This window comes from Ceratotherium simum, chromosome 22 (assembly GCF_057802395.1).
Source record: "Ceratotherium simum simum isolate JZ-2026a chromosome 22, ASM5780239v1, whole genome shotgun sequence".
Lineage (NCBI taxonomy): Eukaryota > Metazoa > Chordata > Mammalia > Perissodactyla > Rhinocerotidae > Ceratotherium > Ceratotherium simum.
In genome coordinates, this window is record NC_141921.1 from 44,253,121 (window position 1) to 44,270,972 (window position 17,852).

Consider the following 17,852-nt stretch of genomic DNA (forward strand, 5'->3'; position numbering starts at 1 on the left):
TATACACGATGGTTCACATGCATCCAGGCACATCTGATCTACCCCGGGGGTAAAGCGAGGGATATTAAGTCTCCTTGCAAAAAGCAACATTAACAAGAGCTATTGAATGAATTAACTCTGGGGCGCACGTGGAGATGTGCCTGGCACGCAGGCCGCGCTCAAGAAGTATTAGCTGAAATTAAAGGAAAGTGAACTGCCTCTCAGCCACCTGGCTCTCATGTCTGACCGGCGCACAAGGACAAAGGGACGGGGTCACCTCGGCGGGCGGCGGGGGGCGCGGTGGGGCGCAGCGCGCAGGCGCGGGAAGGCGCACGTGGCCCCCGGCACGCGGCTCTGCGGCCCGGGAGCGGGGTCGCGGCGCGCAGCCGCCAACGTCTCTAGGCCGACGGGGTCTCCGGCACCACGCTGCGGGGCAGGGGGGCGAAGGGCCGGCAGGGCGGGCCGCGAAGGTCGTCACCAAGGTCGGGGGCCGGGCGTGCGCCGGCGGAGGGACGCTGTGTGCGTGCAGGACTCGGAGTACGTGACGGAGCTCCGAGCCCTCATGCCGGCCGGGCCAGCCCGCCCCGCCCCCGGGCCCCGGCGCCGCAGACGCTGCTTGGCCAGGGAGTCCCCGCGGGGCGGGGGCTCGCCTGCACCCCCACACAGCCGCGGTGCACTAGGTGCCCCCCAGCCCCGCCCCATCCCCCCAGGTCATCGTCCCCCCGTCCCCGCCGCCGTGACGGCCATAGGCGAGGCCCTGAGTGACGGCGCGGGGAGCCAATGGCGAGGCGTCGCGGAGGGGGCGGGAAGTGGGCGGGGTCTCCCGAGCTGGGCAGGAAGTCGGGAGGGGCGGCGCGGAGACGAGCTCGGGGCAGTGGGAGCGCGCAGACCTTTTGGCTTAACGCTTCCCTCGGTGTCTGCAGCACTCTCTGCTTCTTCCCGGGCGCGACATCCGGCGGCTAGGTGAGTGCTCGGGGAAGGGCTGCCGAGCCCGCACCCAGGCGGGCGGCGCGGGGTCCTCCGGGGGTTCCTGCTCCCCGGACGGCGTGCCCGGGGCTTCGGCGGGGACGTGGAAGGGGCGCGCCGGCGCGTGCGAGCCGAGTCCCCGGCCGGAGTCGCGCACCCCGGCCCGAGGCGGGGCGCGGCGCCTGCTTTTTCCGGAGGGGAGGGTGCTGCTCAACAAGTGACTGCGGAGTTGCAGGGCCGCGTAACTGTGCTGGGAGGTCAGGACCAGAAGGCGCAGGCCGCTTACGAGAGCAGGCGTGGAGAGGGGAAGGTTCTGGGGAGCAGTCCAGGCCTGATCCCGGTGCTCATGCAAGCCAGGCCCTCCCTAAAGTGGAGGCAGGGGCAGGGAAAGGAGAGATGCCCAGGAAGCTGCTGCTCCGACATGGGCAGTGGCTACAACTCCAGAAGATGCTTACTCTTGAGTGGCTGCGGCTGAGCCAGGGGATCGCTGGGAAGCGGTCCAGGCGACCTCGCCCTGGTCGGGCACGAGCTGCTCCCGGCGCCCCTGGCTGGCCGCCAGCAGTCGGCCCCTGATCTGACCTAAAAAAGGTGTACTTTGAGGAAACTTCCTGTTCACCTCTCCCTCTGCAGCGTGGTCTGGGCTGTGTGGCCCGTCGGTTGACTTGCCTCCAGGGCACACCTAGGCCCGGGCCGCTCATGCTGCCCGTGGTCCGGGGTTCCGTCCAGACACACACAAAGCGGTGAAGCCGTGTGGTCAGACCAGCCTCTCCCTGACCCTTAATGACTTCGGAGAATAGTTTTTCTATCCAATATAAAGATCAGTTGGATTTTATTTTCACATCGTGAAATAAGTTAATTACTTTGTCTTATGTCACTAAAATGAGATAAAAGATGAGTTCCTATAGCTGTATGCTGAGGTAGTGTAATCAAGATGCGCTTTAAAGCGCATCTGAAATCCATCAAGTACAGTGGGTTGGGGGGGGAGGTTGACTGGAAACTGGCTGAGGGGACTTCTTGGGGTGACAAATGTGTTACACAGGTATATAATTTGCCAAAACTCAAAGTTAACTGAAATTAAAAAACATGTTTGACTGAATTTGCCTTTTTGTAAGATAGTAGATAAAAACTAGATATTTTTTTATTGGCTAATGAATAAAACTCCATTGTTACATAGAAAACAAAGCCACAAAAGTGACTTCAGCATCTAATTTTGAAACTTAAAAAGAAAAAAAAATGATGCCATTTTCTGCTTCAGAACATTCCAGAGAAGATATTGGGGGGGAGCCCAGTTAGATAATGGCTTCTGAACACTAATTCAATTCCTCTCATCCACTTCAGTCGTACACGTTGTTCAATTCATTTCTTCCTTGGAGAGCCGGTGGGGGCAGGAAGGAAAAGGCCTTTCTTTGAGAATTTGCTGTTTGCACTTTGTAGCTGCAAACCTTTTTTTTTTTTTTTTTTTTTTTTGAGATGTTTTCAAAGGAAGCCTCTTCCCTTGGAGTATCTTCAAAAATAGAATCTTTCCTCTAGTTACAAATCATGACATTTCATAGTTGAGTTTTTTAATGGAGTAAAATACCCTTTGAAAGAAATACTAATTAGATGTCATTATTAATGTGTCCTGTCTTGCTAAAGACTCAAGTACTGTGCGGTTGGAAAGCCCTGGAAATTGGCAGTGGCAAAGATCACAGTGCACAGACCAAGGAGCTCACTCCTGGCCTCCAAACTGAAAATTTCTAATTATCTAATATCTACCAGTTGAACATCCTACTGCTACCTCAAGTTTAACTTGATGAATTATGTCCCCATCTTTTAATTCACTATTTCACTACAAACCAGATTTTCCTCCTGGTTCCCTCCCCACCCCACCTTTTTTTTTATCTTAGATGGGTTTGCCTGGGACCTTCATGTCCCCTTGGTCTTTTTCCATTGCCATGCCAACCCTCATTGTTAACTAATGACAATAAGCGGTTTTCAGACTGCCTCCTCTTCAGCCATTCTGTATGCCATCAACACGTTAATCTTTCCCGTTGTATTTGATTGCTCCCCAGTACGGTCATATATGTTCAGGCTTTGCTTATAGGACGAGACCTGAACTGCTGGGGATTAAGGCCTTGTAGAGCTGGGCCCAACCTACTTTTTTAGGAGCAATTCCTCCTGCTTTCCAGCAGGCCCTCTCCCACTCTAGTTAGCCTTCCTACATCCAGTATTTAGTCCAATGCAGATTCTTTCAAGTCTAGGAGTTCTCAGAAGTGATCCCTTGAATGAATGAGCTGAGGCTGCATTATGGTTTGTGGAAAATATGATCTGTGTTTCCCCACAGAAATTCACCATGTCTATCCTCAAGATCCATGCCAGAGAGATCTTCGACTCTCGTGGGAATCCCACTGTTGAGGTTGATCTCTGTACCTCAAAAGGTATGTGCCACCTTTGTTACTATAGTTCCTTCCACCACATGCCCTTTTTTTAAACTTTTTAAAAATGACGGCCTTAGGCAAAGAAAAGTCTTACTGTAAAAGCCTTTCTTTCTGATCGGCACATGCTGGTAGGTTGTGCTTCCTGGCTGGGGGAGTGTGGGGGTGCTGTAGGGCATGGGAGTCCTTATGTTGCTGCTTCTTGGTATTTAAAACAAGCCAGGTTGGCTCCTAGGTCAGTGAGGTAGGGGAGTAAGGCGATACCTTGTCCCTAAAAGGGCCCATCACTGCTTTGCTTCACAGCCTGCTGTGACCAGTTAAGCTGATATGGTGTGATAGGATGGATCTTTCTCTCTTGAAAAGGAAAGAGATAAGCAAGTGCAAGTGTAATTATAGCACTCTTATCTTTGTTTCCAGGAATCACTCTTAAACCAGGGATCTGGGATAGTTCTTACCTTTGGGTGTTGGGACGTTCCAGAGGCTCTTATTTCTACCTGGCTGTAAGTGCCCCAAGGAGGGGTTTGCCCGTGTGAAAAAAGAAGAGAATGGGGACGCTTAAAAGCTCCCCCCGCTTTGACTTTGAGAAAAATCCAGTGCTTCAGAGCCTAGTCTTCCCTCTAGCAATATCTCAGCTTTTTTCCAAATGGATGTCATGGGTGGGGTTGGAAAAGGAGCTTCAGGCAGAATCACCCAGTGGTGCTGAGCACATGGCGGAGACCTGCCAGTTAGAGCTGAGTCACGTCTGTGAATCACAGTCCTGGCTGTGAGACCTCCAGCCCTGCCCTTCCTGCCCTTCCCCCTCTCTCCTCCTCTCACCCTTGCCCGGGAAAAGGCCCCTCAAGTCTAGACAGCATTCGGCAAAAGTCTACCTACCTTCTGCCTGTTGTTACTCGTGGTGGCGGTCACTCTGAGAGCCAAATTTCTTCTGAGCATGTGCTTTTGGGCGAATACCATGGGTTCTCAGAGGATGCTGAAAATTTCCTTTCATCTTAGATTGGTTTGCTTAGTCAGCGGGTGGAACTTTCCACTTGGAAATTAATGGACTTGCAACAAAAACGAAAAAAGACCCAAGACACTAGAAGATTGTTGGGAGGGGGGCATTTTGTTTGAAACACTTCAAAATGACCAAAATTAATGTTTTTTGAAATTTAAATGAATGGAACTTTCTCTTTTGTGTATCTTAATCCTTTTCAAAAATCAGGAAATCCTGGATTTGTTAAGAGCTTGTCATAACTTTTTGCTTTCTTTCTTAGAATTTGTTTTTTGGAGCAGTTTTAGGTTCCCAGTAAAGTTGAAGAGAAGGTACAGAGAGTTCCCATATAGCTCCTGTCCTCACACATGCACAGCGTCCCCACTGTCAGCACCCCCACCAGAATGGTACATGTGTTACAGCTGAACCACATTGACACATCATTCTCACCCTGGGTCTGTAGTTAACATTAGGATCTGTCTTGCTTGCTTTCTTCTTCACCTAGTCTGGTGCCTGAAGGATGTGTAGAAAGCTAGGGCCTGTGTCAAGAAGAACGTATGTCCTGCTGCTGCTCACATGTAGTCTCGGCAGTGACACCGGCATACTGGCAGGTCATTTGATTATGACACCTGGTTGATTTTGCTCTTTGTTCATTTGCCTTCACATCCCCACACACCCACTGGTTCTTCACGTGTCTCAGATGGGGAGTTCCTTACAGTCTCAAGTAGATTCGGGAGGCTGACTACACTTCCTGCTCCCCGAACCTGCCCACCCCCATAACCAGATGTCTGCAGTACCCTTCTTGGTGCTGTCCTTCTCCAGGATCTGCCATTTTATGCTCCACGTGTAGGTTTAGCCAGGTGGCTGGTTTCTGTATCTGCAGGACTGCACGCTTCAATGCTTCCTTGTTGTCTAGTGTTATTAAGCTCTGTGCAGTTATTGTCTTTATTCTCCCCCACCAACCCATCCTGTTTTCTGGTTTCCTATCCTGCAGAGAACCCCCAAAATAGCATTTATCGATGCCTAAACTGAAGCAAATGAACTAAAGAGATTGGTCTTGAGCCAACGCTTTCAAGACTTGAAAGCCAGCAACCCGATCTCAGAGTGGTCTGAGGGTGACTCAGCAACAGTGCTCTGGAGCTGACTGTCTAAAATACCTCACAAGGGCCGGCCCCGTGGCTTGGTGGTTAAGTGCGCGCGCTCTGATGCTGGTGGCCCGGGTTCGGATCCCGGGTGCGCACCGAGGCACCACTTCTCCGTCCATCCTGAGGCCGAGTCCCACATACAGCAACTGGAGGGATGTGCAGCTATGACATACAACTATCTACTGGGGCTTTGAGGGGGAAAATAAAATAAAATCTTTAAAAAATAAATAAATAAAAAATAAAATACCTCATAATGTTTTTATTGATTATATGTTGAAATGGTAATGTTTTAGATATATTGGGTTAAATAAGATTAATTTTCTCTGTTTTTACTCTTTAACTTCAGCATAGCTGTTAGAAAATCTTAAATCCCATAAGTGGCTCACATTACATTCCTGTTGGGCAGCGCTGCTGGGGGTGGTCCACAGACCAGCTGCAGGGCACCAGTTGGGAGCTTGTTAGAGACACAAACTCATGAACCTCCCATTTCAGAATCTGCATTTTAACAAGATCCCAGGTGATATGTGTGTGCATTAAAGTTTGAGAAGCTCTGCTCTAAACTAGAGAAATCTATCAGCTTCGCTGTTGAGTCTGCATTGCAGAATCATAAAAACGTGAGACGGGTAGAAGAGACCATCTGACTCTCCCAGTTGGTAGAGGGAAGTAACGGTGTTTCCTAATGGCAGATGCCATCTGTGAGTGGGGAGGGACCTTGAGCGAGTGCTGTAACTGTATTTCTTAACCGTTATTGTTTTTCGTCTCTCCCTCAACATCCAGGTCTCTTCAGAGCTGCTGTGCCCAGTGGCGCCTCAACTGGTATCTATGAGGCACTGGAGCTCCGGGACAATGACAAGACCCGCTATATGGGGAAAGGTAAGGGTCGGAACCCACAGCCTGCCTCTGTGGAGCGGGGCTGCAGCCAGCACGTATTCCATGCCTCCAGCCCTGCTCCTGGCCCGTCACGGCCTCCCTCCCGCCCTGCCCGTGGCCTGTGTGTGAGGGTGGCAAAGCTCTGATTGGCCCACAGTGTTAATGGTGAGCGTGTGCACCGCACCTGGAAGAGCTGGGAGAGCTGGCTTACTGATTCCAGCCTTCCTAAACCTGTAAACTCGGGCAAGAGTGGTAATGCTTAGTTCTGTTGTGGTCTGTCTAACCTGTGAAAGACTCCTGGTTAGGCCAGGGAACCTAAGGATAAGAAGACGTGTTAGCTAATACTAACGAAAAGCTTTGCCATTCTCCCAGGATGGCTCTGTGGGCCTTCCAGACCATCAGCTTTCCTTAAGGGTCTGGTCTCAGAGAACGTCTGGCCAATGGCTCCCATTAATGGTGACCTGCAGGTCAGTTGTAGTCTGTTCTTCTGTTGATTGAGTCACAGAAGTCCCCCTCTGTGGCCGAGCCAGCCTCTGGTGGGCTGTATGCATTGACTTTGAGTGTTGTAACATTCACCTTCCTGTAGATAGAGCTTGTGTGGCCAGATTACAGAACAGCAGGGGGACTAGACATGCATTCTCAGCAGGGAGAGGCAGAAAAATCTCACAGTATGACCATGGTTTGTAGCCTCCAAGGGGCCAGGGAGGACGTCTTGGAGAAAGGTGTTAAGGGATGCAGGAGAGGCGCAGTGATGGAGTAAGGTTGGGAGACATGGGCCAGAGTTGCAGCGATTGTGCCGTGGGGAGGCTGTCAGCCGCACTCGAGGAACTACAAATAGCTCCCCAGCATCGCTGATCGCCCAGACGGGTGCTGGTCTGAAGCCGGCCGGCGCTGTGCCTTGATTGTAGTGAGGATGACCTGCTGGCCCCTGCAGTATTCTCCTGCCTTCCTGTTTCTTCTTTCTCTCACTCCGTGTCCTTCACAGCCTGTTCTCTTCTGAGTCTTTCTTTTTTCCTTCTCTGTCAATCTCTACTGGTCAGGTGTCTCCAGACCCGTTAAGTATATTAATGAGTTCCTGGCACCAGCCTTGTGCACCCAGGTAATACACTGGACATCCTGTAATTTCCGCAGCTGGTGTTTCCAGTGCATGATCTTGCAAACTAACCTCCCTTGAGACATTCTGAGATGGTTGCTCTGTGTGTGGCTCTAACCCTTGGGGTCCTAGGTAAGAGCGCTCAGACTGGGCCAGAAAGTCCTCCGATTCTGGGGGGGTCAACGGGTTTGAAGGAGGTCCCATGGAAGGTCTTTTGGTGGGCTCTGAATATCGGGGTTAATATCAGTGGTTCTTGCCAGCAATGCTGCTCAAGCCTGTTTTTCATTAATGTCAGTAATTTGATTTGATTATTCCTTCTAGGTGTCTCAAAGGCTGTTGAGCACATCAATAAAACTATTGCACCTGCCCTGATTAGCAAGGTAGGACCTGCCTCCTGATAACTAATATATATTAATGCCACCAGAGCGTCTCCTGGGCCAGTGGGCTTTCCACTTTATGGAAGAGCTTATTCTGAGAGCTAAAGAAGCCAGTTGGATTCCCTGTCTTGCATGAGAATAATTACACCTTTTCTAACATGCCCTCTGCCTTGGTGTACACGCCTAACTGTGCATGGAATTGGATCAAAGATGGGAGACTGTCTTAGGTCCTTGATTTTTCCTTCCAACTATCTTGACCTTTGGGAAATAAAGATCCAGATTTTAAAAGCAGCTCTTAGGGGTGGTGGAGGTAGTATCCATGGTGACTGACTTATTTTTCATGAACTATGGAATTATTTATTATATTTCTACTGACTTTAAAAACAGTGGAACTCTTATTAAATAAAATCTTACATGGAGTCTCAATATGTCAAGCAGATAAAAGCAGAGCTGCTGTAGGTGAAGTAGTGCTGGGGACCAACAACCCAGCCCACTCAGCAATTTTTTGTCTCATTTATCCTCCCTCTGGCCCCTCCCTCCATAACTCCCTTGGTGCTTACCAAGATGGGAACCCCGTGAAAGCCCCCGGCTAGTTCCACACCCAGCCACAGCCACCTCCTCTGTTCCCCTTGGGTGTAGTCCCTCCTCTTGAATTTGTCCTGTGTGCTGGTGGCACAGTGCACCTCTGTTGTTCCTCTCCCCGGCTTGCTTGTTTTGCCCTGGCCCCTGTGGCCTCTGTAATTGGGCCCCAGGCGGTTTCTTGTTGCTGCCCTGCTGGCACACACTCTCTGTCCCAGTCTCCTGGGCACCCACACAGCCCTGTTCTTTGTGCTGTGGTGCCCTTACCTGGCATGACTAACGCAATGAGCAGGGCTTTCCTGGACCTTTTTTCTCCCCCTTGGGAGAAACATGCTTTGGTCTAACTCTTAGTGAGGCTCAGCCTCTGAAGCTATCTGCTTGGGTGACTGCTAACTTTTTCCAAAGATGCTTTGTCAAAAAAGCAAAAGACGCCAAGTTGTTAACATGGCGTGATGGAGTTATAAGTGATTTTCTTTTCATATTTTAGTTTTTGTATAAAGAACATTATACATAAAATACATTGTTATGGTACAGTTAAGTTTTTAAAGTAATGCCAACTTTTATTAAAAAATTACTTTGAGCCAGTTTTCAAGACAGCAGTTTTATTACTTTATAATCTCACCACAAATATTCATTTTGATCATTCATCAAACATTGCTAAATGATTTTGGACCACCCTCAAAAATCCTATCTCCCGTCAGATGGTACAGTTTGCCATCATTGAGGATAGCCAAGAGTGACAGCAGCATAACCTGCCTTTGAAGAGCGCAGCTCGTTTGAGTGAACAATGAGTTCTGTTATTTATTGCCCCAAAAAGTCACACTACTTTGTAGTAATACCTTATTTAGCATGCACCCGACAGTTCTGTCTTATGGATAATGTAACTTTGGACTCCCTTAGACTAGACTAATCCTTATGACACAAGGGCTATATCTTAGATTTTTCATTGTTGCTCTCCAGTGCTTGGAGAAATGCCTGACGCTGTCAAAGCAAGGAAAAGGCAGTTTCACATCTCCCTGTTTACTTTTGATTTTTCCCCTTTTCCTCTACCAAATAAACTTATAACAGAACCATTTTGACTTCGCACAGTTGCAAAGTTTTATAACTTCCATGACAGGAGTGCAGAGGTCATACACATAGAGTGACACCAAGCGGCTTACCCTCCCTTCTCCCCGTAGAAACTGAGCGTCGTGGAGCAGGAGAAGATTGACAAACTGATGATAGAGATGGATGGAACAGAAAATAAATGTGAGTGGCCTGAGATGGAGGCTTTGCTGGGGAAGATTGGGGCGTCTCCTGAAGACCTTTTAAGTCCTTTGGGAAGAGGTCATATGGTCCCTAATGATGAGCTACGTGACTGTCTGAGGTCTCTTCTAGTTTCCTCGCCTCACCGTAATAAATCATGTTTTTAAATATCAGGAGCATAACCAGGTGGCAGCAGCATGTCTGCAGGGTTACTCGAAAGAGGCTCGCCTGTCCTTTACAATAAATCAAGCAATTGATGGAATTTTCCAGGGTTCCTTACACCAAAGAAAGGGCTTTCTCTTAGGGGAAAAAGCAGATGAGCCCACATGGAATGCTGTTTGCATTTCTAGTTTGAACCAGAAAGTAAATATGATGAAGAGAGAAAGGTTGCGAATACAGTGTGGTGGCACTCACAGGTGGGCAGGCCAGCAGGAGAGGTCGGGAGGAAATACCTCAATTTAGCTCAGTTCTCTTGTGTTCTAGCTAAATTTGGTGCAAACGCCATTCTGGGAGTATCCCTGGCTGTCTGCAAGGCCGGAGCTGTTGAGAAGGGGGTGCCGCTGTACCGCCACATTGCTGACTTGGCTGGCAACGCCGAGGTCATCCTGCCAGTGCCGGTGAGTGGCTTCTCTCACCTTCCCACATGAGCAGCTGGGAGCGTTCACTTTCTCATGGGAACCTGAGACCTCCCGTGTCTTGATCTTGTCCACGTGTGACTCTCCCAGCATGGTGGATACAAGCAGGCTCTGGAAGCCTCAGCTGCTAACAACTCCAACTCCTCTGCCGCTTGGTAAGAGTGACCTCCAGCAGGTGACTGGACTTCCCTGCACCCCAAGTCCTTGACTTTTGATTCAAGGGTGAAAATTGTACTTACCTTGTTGGATGGTGTGCATTCGCTGAGATAGTAGCCGGTGCTTAGAACAGTAAGCACTTCTGTTGGTAGTTATTGCAGTTGTCAGGAGAGGCCTGGTGAGCATTTCATGGCCACACATAGCTGTATCTGTGAGCCGTGCAGTCAAACGGGAGGGGCTTGCTGTTCTGGGCGGGTCTCTGGGCCAGGGGCTGTACTTCTCCTCTCCGTCTCTCCCCAGGCCTTCAATGTCATCAACGGTGGTTCTCACGCTGGCAACAAGCTGGCCATGCAGGAGTTCATGATCCTGCCCGTCGGTGCAGCAAACTTCCGGGAAGCCATGCGCATTGGAGCGGAGGTTTACCACAACCTGAAGAATGTCATCAAGGAGAAATATGGGAAAGACGCCACCAACGTGGGGGATGAAGGCGGGTTTGCGCCTAACATTCTGGAGAATAAGGAAGGTACAGGCTCTAAAAGGATCCCTGAGTTCTGCAGCACTGCCCCCAACTCTGTGGGCAGATTGTCCACACCTGCCACGTGGGGAACGTTGGTCTTTCCACCTTTTGTTCATCGAGTATCAAAATGCAAAACACTGCAAGCAGAATTTTGAAGAGGGAAGCAGAAGCTAGCGCCTCTTTTTTTAAAAAAATAACAAGGAGTTTCCTTATTAATTTGACTTGTGAGTGGCCAGATGATCTGTGTAAATTAGGCCGGGTGGAGTACAGAGAGGCGGTTTAGGCCTGTTGCCCTTCTTGCTCTGCCTTGCAATGGCAGAGGTTTGAAATTTGCTCTGTGCTCAAGGAGATGCCGTCTGTTCAGGACTGTGACCAATAAGTATTTTAGTTCATTCAACCACAGTAAAGCTCACACAAGCTTTGTTTTGCTTTGAATCCTTAGGCACAGAATTAAATGTGAGAATTGCTTAGAGGATACTGAAAGTCTTGGGACAATAATTCACAGCAAAGCTTTTTGTTTTAGAAGGAAAAAGTAGGCCTCAAGTATGTTCTGTCGCCTTCAAGGGCATTTAGTGAAAGAAAGAAAGAATCCATTGCTGCTCTTTGGGTCAGCCTCATGAAACTGCTGGTATTTGGCCATTTTGACCTATGAAAATGGCCCTTTCTTAAGATTTGACCTAATAGCTCAAGGACCTCTGGGATGGAGCAGGAGCCACGAGTCTTCATCAGTTTCCCTACGGGCAGCGCTGCCAAGTGCAGCAGACCCTGAGCCTGGGCTCTGGACAGCAGAACCTGGAGGCAGGGCCTCGCCATCCCAGGCTCCCCTTCCACTAGGCGCACTCCCTCTTGGATCCCAGCCTCGGCTCTATTTAAAGCCTATTCCTGGGGACAGCTGATCTCAGCTGGTCACTGTAACTGTGTCTTGGCAAGCACAGCTGTTCTGGGCACTAAATTTGGGAGCATTCGTCAGTGGGAAGGCCTCTTTTCTTAGAATCAAGACTGAGTTGCCCACTTGGTGATGTGCAAGGGGGCCCTAACCAATGGTTGGTTTTCCCAAAGCAGAAAAAAGTAAGAGGAATCATTGAGACTAATGGTTGGGGCCCAAGTACCTCTTGGTATTTCTGTGACGGTTGCCATTTGGCAGCTGTTTAAGGGAAATTTTCTCTCTACCTACCTGGTTTCCATAGTTGTTACCGCCATCTCTTTCTAGCCCTGGAGCTGCTGAAGAATGCCATTGGGAAAGCCGGCTATACCGATAAAGTTGTCATTGGCATGGACGTAGCTGCCTCTGAGTTCTTCAGGTCAGGGAAGTATGACCTGGACTTCAAGTCACCCGATGACCCCAACAGGTACATCACACCTGATGAGCTGGCCAACCTGTACAAGTCCTTCATCAAGGACTACCCAGGTGAGTGCCCCTGGGGCATGGCCCCTTCTCCAGCCACTGATGTGCAGTGGGGCAGCTGCAGCACTCGGCCAGCAGGTGATGGCCACAAGCATGAGAGTGGGTGAGAGGCACCTGTCACACGCCTCCCCACGGTGCTTTTCCAGTTCAGATGTACACACAAGTGTGGGTAGAGCTTCACAGAAGTAGTTGGTGCAGCGGAGGAGTCAGGAGCTGGTTCTGCAGTGTCAGTAGTGACATCAGCTTACAGAGTGTGATGACCTCCTGTCACTGTCACAACAGCCTCTGAGCAAATGCAGTCTTGGCTCCATTATACAGGTGACGACAGTGAGCCTTGTTATGCTCACCGTGAGCTGGGCGCTCCTCTCGGCTCTGACTCACTTAATGCACACAGGTGGAGACTGTTAATAGCATTTCACAGGCAGGAGCCCGTCAGTTACTTGCCCGAGGGCACCCAACAAATTGTGGAGCAAGAATTCAGACCAGGAAGTTGGACTCCAAGTCCCTGTGTTGAACTGCTAAGCTAAATAACTTGCTCAAGGTGTTGCCAAGACAAAACCCGAGTCCTCACCCTTCTGAGTCCACGGCTCCATTCTTGTTCTCAATGACACTAAACTCAGACCACCCTGGGCAGGTGAGGATCCCATTTAATAACTGTCAGGGTCCAGTATTGCGAGTGACTCTTGTGCCCTGTTACAGGAGTGGGTTTCCAGGGCATGAGCTGGGGGCCATTCCCATCCTATAGGTGAGACAGGGGTGAGGCCAGGTAGGCAGTGAGTTGGCAGGGGAATGAGGCTTTGTGAGGCGGTCCGGAAGGGTCACTGATGAGACATGACTCTTTTCCTCAGTGGTGTCTATCGAGGACCCCTTCGACCAGGATGACTGGGAGGCGTGGCAGAAGTTCACCGCTAGCGCAGGAATCCAGGTGGTGGGGGATGATCTCACCGTGACCAACCCCAAGCGGATTGCCAAGGCCGTGGGCGAGAAATCGTGCAACTGCCTCCTGCTCAAAGTGAACCAGATCGGCTCTGTGACCGAGTCTCTCCAGGCGTAAGTGCCCCGGGGAGCAGTCTCGGGCGAGGGACTGGGACTGGGAACTCGCCGAAAAGAGCTTCTTCCTTCTGGTGCAGGGGAGCCCTCCAGCACCCCAGACTGTGATGGAGTGTCAAATTTGAGCTCTAGGTGGCTTTTAAAGTAAGCAGTGGCACCAGGGGGCTGGGGCATTTGGCAATTGTGGCCTAATCTTGACCACTTCGTGGCCCTACGCTCCTGATTGGATTTCACACAGAGAACCTTGGTCAGAGGAGACATGCACTCTCCCCTCAGGGAGGCTGAGCCCAGTTTTGCAAACAAGACTAGGGGACTGAGAAGATCCTCAGGGGAGGGCGAGGATTATCATCCTCCCCAGGAGTTGAGAGCGTAAGGTCTGCTGCTAACTCCTGACCCTCCCCTGGTCTTCCAGCAGCGGCAGTGAGTCATGGCATCAGAGGGCTAAAAGGGCTGTTGGGCCCGGGAAAGGGAATCACACCATCTGGCTTGTGTCCTGGCTTCTAGGTGCAAGCTGGCCCAGTCAAATGGGTGGGGCGTCATGGTGTCTCACCGCTCTGGGGAGACTGAAGACACCTTTATCGCCGACCTGGTGGTGGGGCTCTGCACTGGACAGGTAAGGAGCTCCGTGAAATGAAAGATGGTTCTTATTTCTTCTCTTTGATCTCAACTTCATGGGAACACCAAACCAGCGGGGGGAGGAGGCAGAATGGGGTCCTGGAGGCCCCTTTTATCCCTTCCTTCCTAGGGTCAGAGATCCTCCTCAAGAAATTGTCTCTCTGCCCTGGCACCCTCCCCTTGCCCAAAATGCCCATGAAGATGTGGTGTCCACTACAAGCTAATGTAACCTTGTTTTCTCCTTCCAGATCAAGACTGGCGCACCTTGCCGATCCGAGCGCTTGGCCAAGTACAACCAGATCCTCAGGTAAAGAGAAGGCCTGCAGAGTATGTGGGCCCTGCCCTCCGCTAGGAGCTCCTGGCTCTGTGGGGGAGGTACAGATGGGGCAAGGCTCCCCAGCCTGAGCAGTGTTAGGGTCCGGGTGAATTGGGCCTAGAACCTAAGGCGCCTTGCAACATTGCCCCAAAGCAGGAGCCTGTTCCGTGCTGTCCTGCCATCATCTGGTGGAAGAGGGAACAGGCCCCCTCTGGACAATTAAGTCACAACTTTTAGAGGCAGAAGAGAGGCTTAGCGACTGTCTTAACTGAGCACCCTTGTTTGTGAACAAGGGAGCCAGGGCTCAGGGAGGTGAAGGACGTTGCCAAAGGGCAGACAGCAGGGTTTCCACTCTTGAGTGCCTACAGGTGTTTTGGTCCCCTTCTCTTTGTCTCGGGGTGTCCTTGGGAAGCTCCCAAACTTGGAGAGACTGCCCTTTTGCTGTTGTTACTTTTTCCAGTCTTGCGGAGAAAAGGAACATCCGTTTCCTGAGTCCTCCCACGTGACCTCTTCTTTAAAACTTTATCCTGGAAAATTTCACGCATAAGAAAACAGTGAACAGTAGAATGTACGCTCTTTCCAATCACCCAGATACACCAGCTGTCAATACTTCTCCATGTTTGTCTCTTTGCACCCTGCTTGTTAATTTTTGTTGGAGAACTTTAAAGCAAATTCAAGACATCCTATAACTTCACCTGTAAATTCTTTAGCTGTATATTAATTTCAGAAAAAGATTTATTTACTTCTTTTTTGTGTGTGGAAGACCAGCCCTGAGTTAACATCTGATGCCAGTCCTCCTCTTTTTGCTGAGGAATATTGCCACTGGGCTAACATCCGTGCCCATCTTCCTCTACTTTATTTATTTATTTATTTTTTTAATTTATTTGTTTTTTTTTTTTTTTTTTCCCCCCAAAGCCCCAGTAGATAATTGTATGTCATAGTTGCACATCCTTCTAGTTGCTGTATGTGGGACACAGCCTCAGCATGGCCGGAGAAGCGGTGCGTTGGTGCGCGCCCGGGATCCGAACCTGGGCCGCCAGCAGCGGAGCTCGCACACTTAACCGCTAAGCCACGGGGCCGGCCCCATCCTCCTCTCCTTTAAATGGGACGCCGCTGCAGCGTGGCTTGACAAGCCGGGGTGTCAGTGTGCACCCGGGATCCGAACCTGTGAACCCTCGGGCCACCAAAGCGGAGTGCGCGCACTTTTAACTGCTGTGCCACCAGCTGGCCCAAGATTTATTTTTTAACATCACCACTCTACTGTGATAGATTAGTAGTAATTTCATAATGTCAATACCAAGTCTGTTCAGTCTCCCTTGGTTGTGTCAAAAATGCATGTTCTTTTGGTTTTTTGGTGTCAGGATCCAAACAGTTCACACTAATAAATTCCCCCTCCTTTTTCCCCATGCCACTTATTTGTTGAAGAAACTTTCATTAAAAAAATAAAAATTTGGGGGCCGGCCCAGTGGCATAGTGGATAAGCTTGCATGCTCCTCTGGTGGCCCGGGGTTTACAGGTTCAGATCCCGGGCGTGGACCTACACACTGCTCATGCTGTGGCGGCATCCCACATATAAAATAGAGGAAGGTGGACACAGATGTTAGCTCAGGGCCAATCTTCCTCAGAAAAAAGAGGAGGATTGGCAACAGATGTTAGCTCAGGGCTAGTCTTCCTCACTGAAAAAAACAAAAATTTTTTATATTCCAAGAAATAGAATAGCAGTCCTAACATTTCTACTTTGTCCTTCAGAAACATAGCGGGGGCGGGGGAGTAAAGGAGAAGGGATCGCAGGTGGACAACCTGCTAGGTGAGTTGGGTGGGGAGGAGCTAAATGCTCTTCTAGTCCCAGTATCACAGAGAAGCTCCGACTTAGAGGATTGGAGGAGGAGTGAGTCTGACAAACCGCTGGGTTCTCTACTTCCTGGGAGGAGGTGTGTCTTTGCACTGAGATTTGACTTCTCTCTTTCTCCCTCCCTCTCTCTCTCTCCTTCTGCTTCCCAAGAATTGAAGAGGAACTGGGCAGCAAGGCTAAGTTTGCTGGCAGGAACTTCAGAAACCCGCTGGCCAAGTAAGCTCTGGGCGGGCGAGCCCAAGTCCTGCAGTCACTAGTCGGCTAAGTAGACCTCTGCTCCTGATGTCTGCACAGGCAGCTCGAGGCCCCAGCCAATACTCAGAGGGGCCTCTGGTAGTTAACTGCCCTCTCCCATGCCTGTAACGTTCTCACTGCTTCCTTAGAACTGCTACAGAAGCCAAGCTTGACCATCTGGAGCCCTGCTGGAAACCCTAGCTCTATAATCATGTGATTGGCCCAAGTCATTGTTTTTCTCACCTTGCTTGCCACCGAGTGTCTGGAGCCATGTGGATCTACAGTGTAATCTCCGAGGTGTCCATAGCCAAGAGCCCCAATGGTTTTGTATGCAAAATAAAAAGGCCTCAGTGACCCGTAGGGAATACTCTGTGTGCATGTGTGTTTGGAACAGTCTGAACCTGTCTGTCCTAATGTCTTGAGTGTTCACGGGGTGTTGCAGTAGGCCTTTGAGACCTCAAGGCTTTGTGTCATGACAAAAAGGGAAGAGAAGTTTGTTCAGGCCGTTTGCATCCTTGGGAAAGGCAGTTCAGGCAAAAGGTGAGAGGAGGCATGCCAGGTCCAACAGAAGTTGGGTCAGATGGGAGCAGAACATGGCCTCAAGTTCAGACATCTTATTTGGGAGAAAGTAAAAATGCAGAACTATTCCAGGTTATCTCAAGGGCAGTGGCTTCTAGCTCACGTGACCATATTGCTCTCCAGACCGTCAGGACGGCCAGAGTGCAGCTAACCCTCTGGGATGGTGGGGATGTGGGTTCTCTGTTTCTAGGGGGAGCAGGCGAAAGAAGGTGACGGGGTAGCTCTGGGGAGGTCAGAGGGCATCTAGAGGATTTTGGAACCCTATTAAAATTAAATTCTGGTCCTCACTTTCACTGACATTATTTCAAGTGCTCAGAAGCTACACGTAGCTGCCCAATTGTGTAGAGCAGACAAAAAACATCAGTGCTGCAGAAAGCACTGTTCTAGAGCAGTGAGCCTGGGGGTGAGGCAATATGCTTATTTTAAAGTGAGAAAACGCTGTGGTTGCTGTTTGCCCCTTGAGGGAGTTTGGTGTTTTATTAGTGTTTTATTTTTCTTCTGCTAAAATAATTTGATCCAAGTCAATTGAGTTGTGTGTTAGTACGCGATCAGGGGACTCGGAGGCCCCCCTGTGGACGTTCTTGTTCACTGCTTATCTCGATCAGTCAGGAGTTAAGCCAAGAAGCAGAACCACTAGGAGGAGATACAGATATTAAGAAATTTATTGAAAGGAATTGGCTTCTGTGATTGTGGGGCGTGGCTGAGCAAATCCAAAGTCCATCGGGCAGCCAGTCAGAAGGGAAGACGTCCAGCACAGAGCCCCACAGGCACAGGTGAAGCGCCATTTCACAGGCGGGATTTCTCTCTCCAGGAGCCCTCAAGCCCCGCTTTTAAGACCTTCTAGCTGATTGAGTG

General features: G+C 50.1%; 1 protein-coding gene across 2 annotated transcripts; it reads left to right on the forward strand.

Annotated features, from left to right (window-relative positions):
• Positions 1 to 805: 805 nt before the first annotated feature.
• On the forward strand, positions 806 to 16,783 carry ENO1 (enolase 1). 2 transcript variants are annotated; one of them, XM_087446869.1, is made up of 13 exons: positions 806 to 942; positions 3,269 to 3,362; positions 6,252 to 6,347; positions 7,759 to 7,817; positions 9,572 to 9,641; positions 10,122 to 10,255; positions 10,730 to 10,952; positions 12,157 to 12,354; positions 13,200 to 13,401; positions 13,906 to 14,014; positions 14,265 to 14,323; positions 16,335 to 16,400; positions 16,568 to 16,783. In XM_087446869.1, the coding sequence occupies exons 2-13, from the start codon at positions 3,278 to 3,280 to the stop codon at positions 16,617 to 16,619; spliced, it is 1,353 nt and encodes a 450-aa protein (XP_087302995.1). In that variant the 5' UTR covers positions 806 to 942; positions 3,269 to 3,277; the 3' UTR covers positions 16,620 to 16,783. The 2 variants fall into 2 exon arrangements, with proteins under 2 accessions (XP_087302995.1, XP_004425603.1); XM_004425546.3 differs by having other exon boundaries at positions 16,335 to 16,783.
• The last annotated feature ends 1,069 nt before the right edge of the window (positions 16,784 to 17,852 follow it).

What these genes read in the sequence shown, in the direction of transcription:
- ENO1 (XM_087446869.1), top strand. Translation starts at nt 3,278, where the DNA reads ATGTCTATCCTCAAGATCCATGCCAGAGAGATCTTCGACTCTCGTGGG. An exon ending in AGGTCATCCTGCCAGTGCCG is followed by an intron (nt 10,256 to 10,729) that starts GTGAGTGGCTTC and finishes GTCTCTCCCCAG; the next exon opens with GCCTTCAATGTCATCAACGG. An exon ending in TTCAGAAACCCGCTGGCCAA is followed by an intron (nt 16,401 to 16,567) that starts GTAAGCTCTGGG and finishes CTGCTTCCTTAG; the next exon opens with AACTGCTACAGAAGCCAAGC.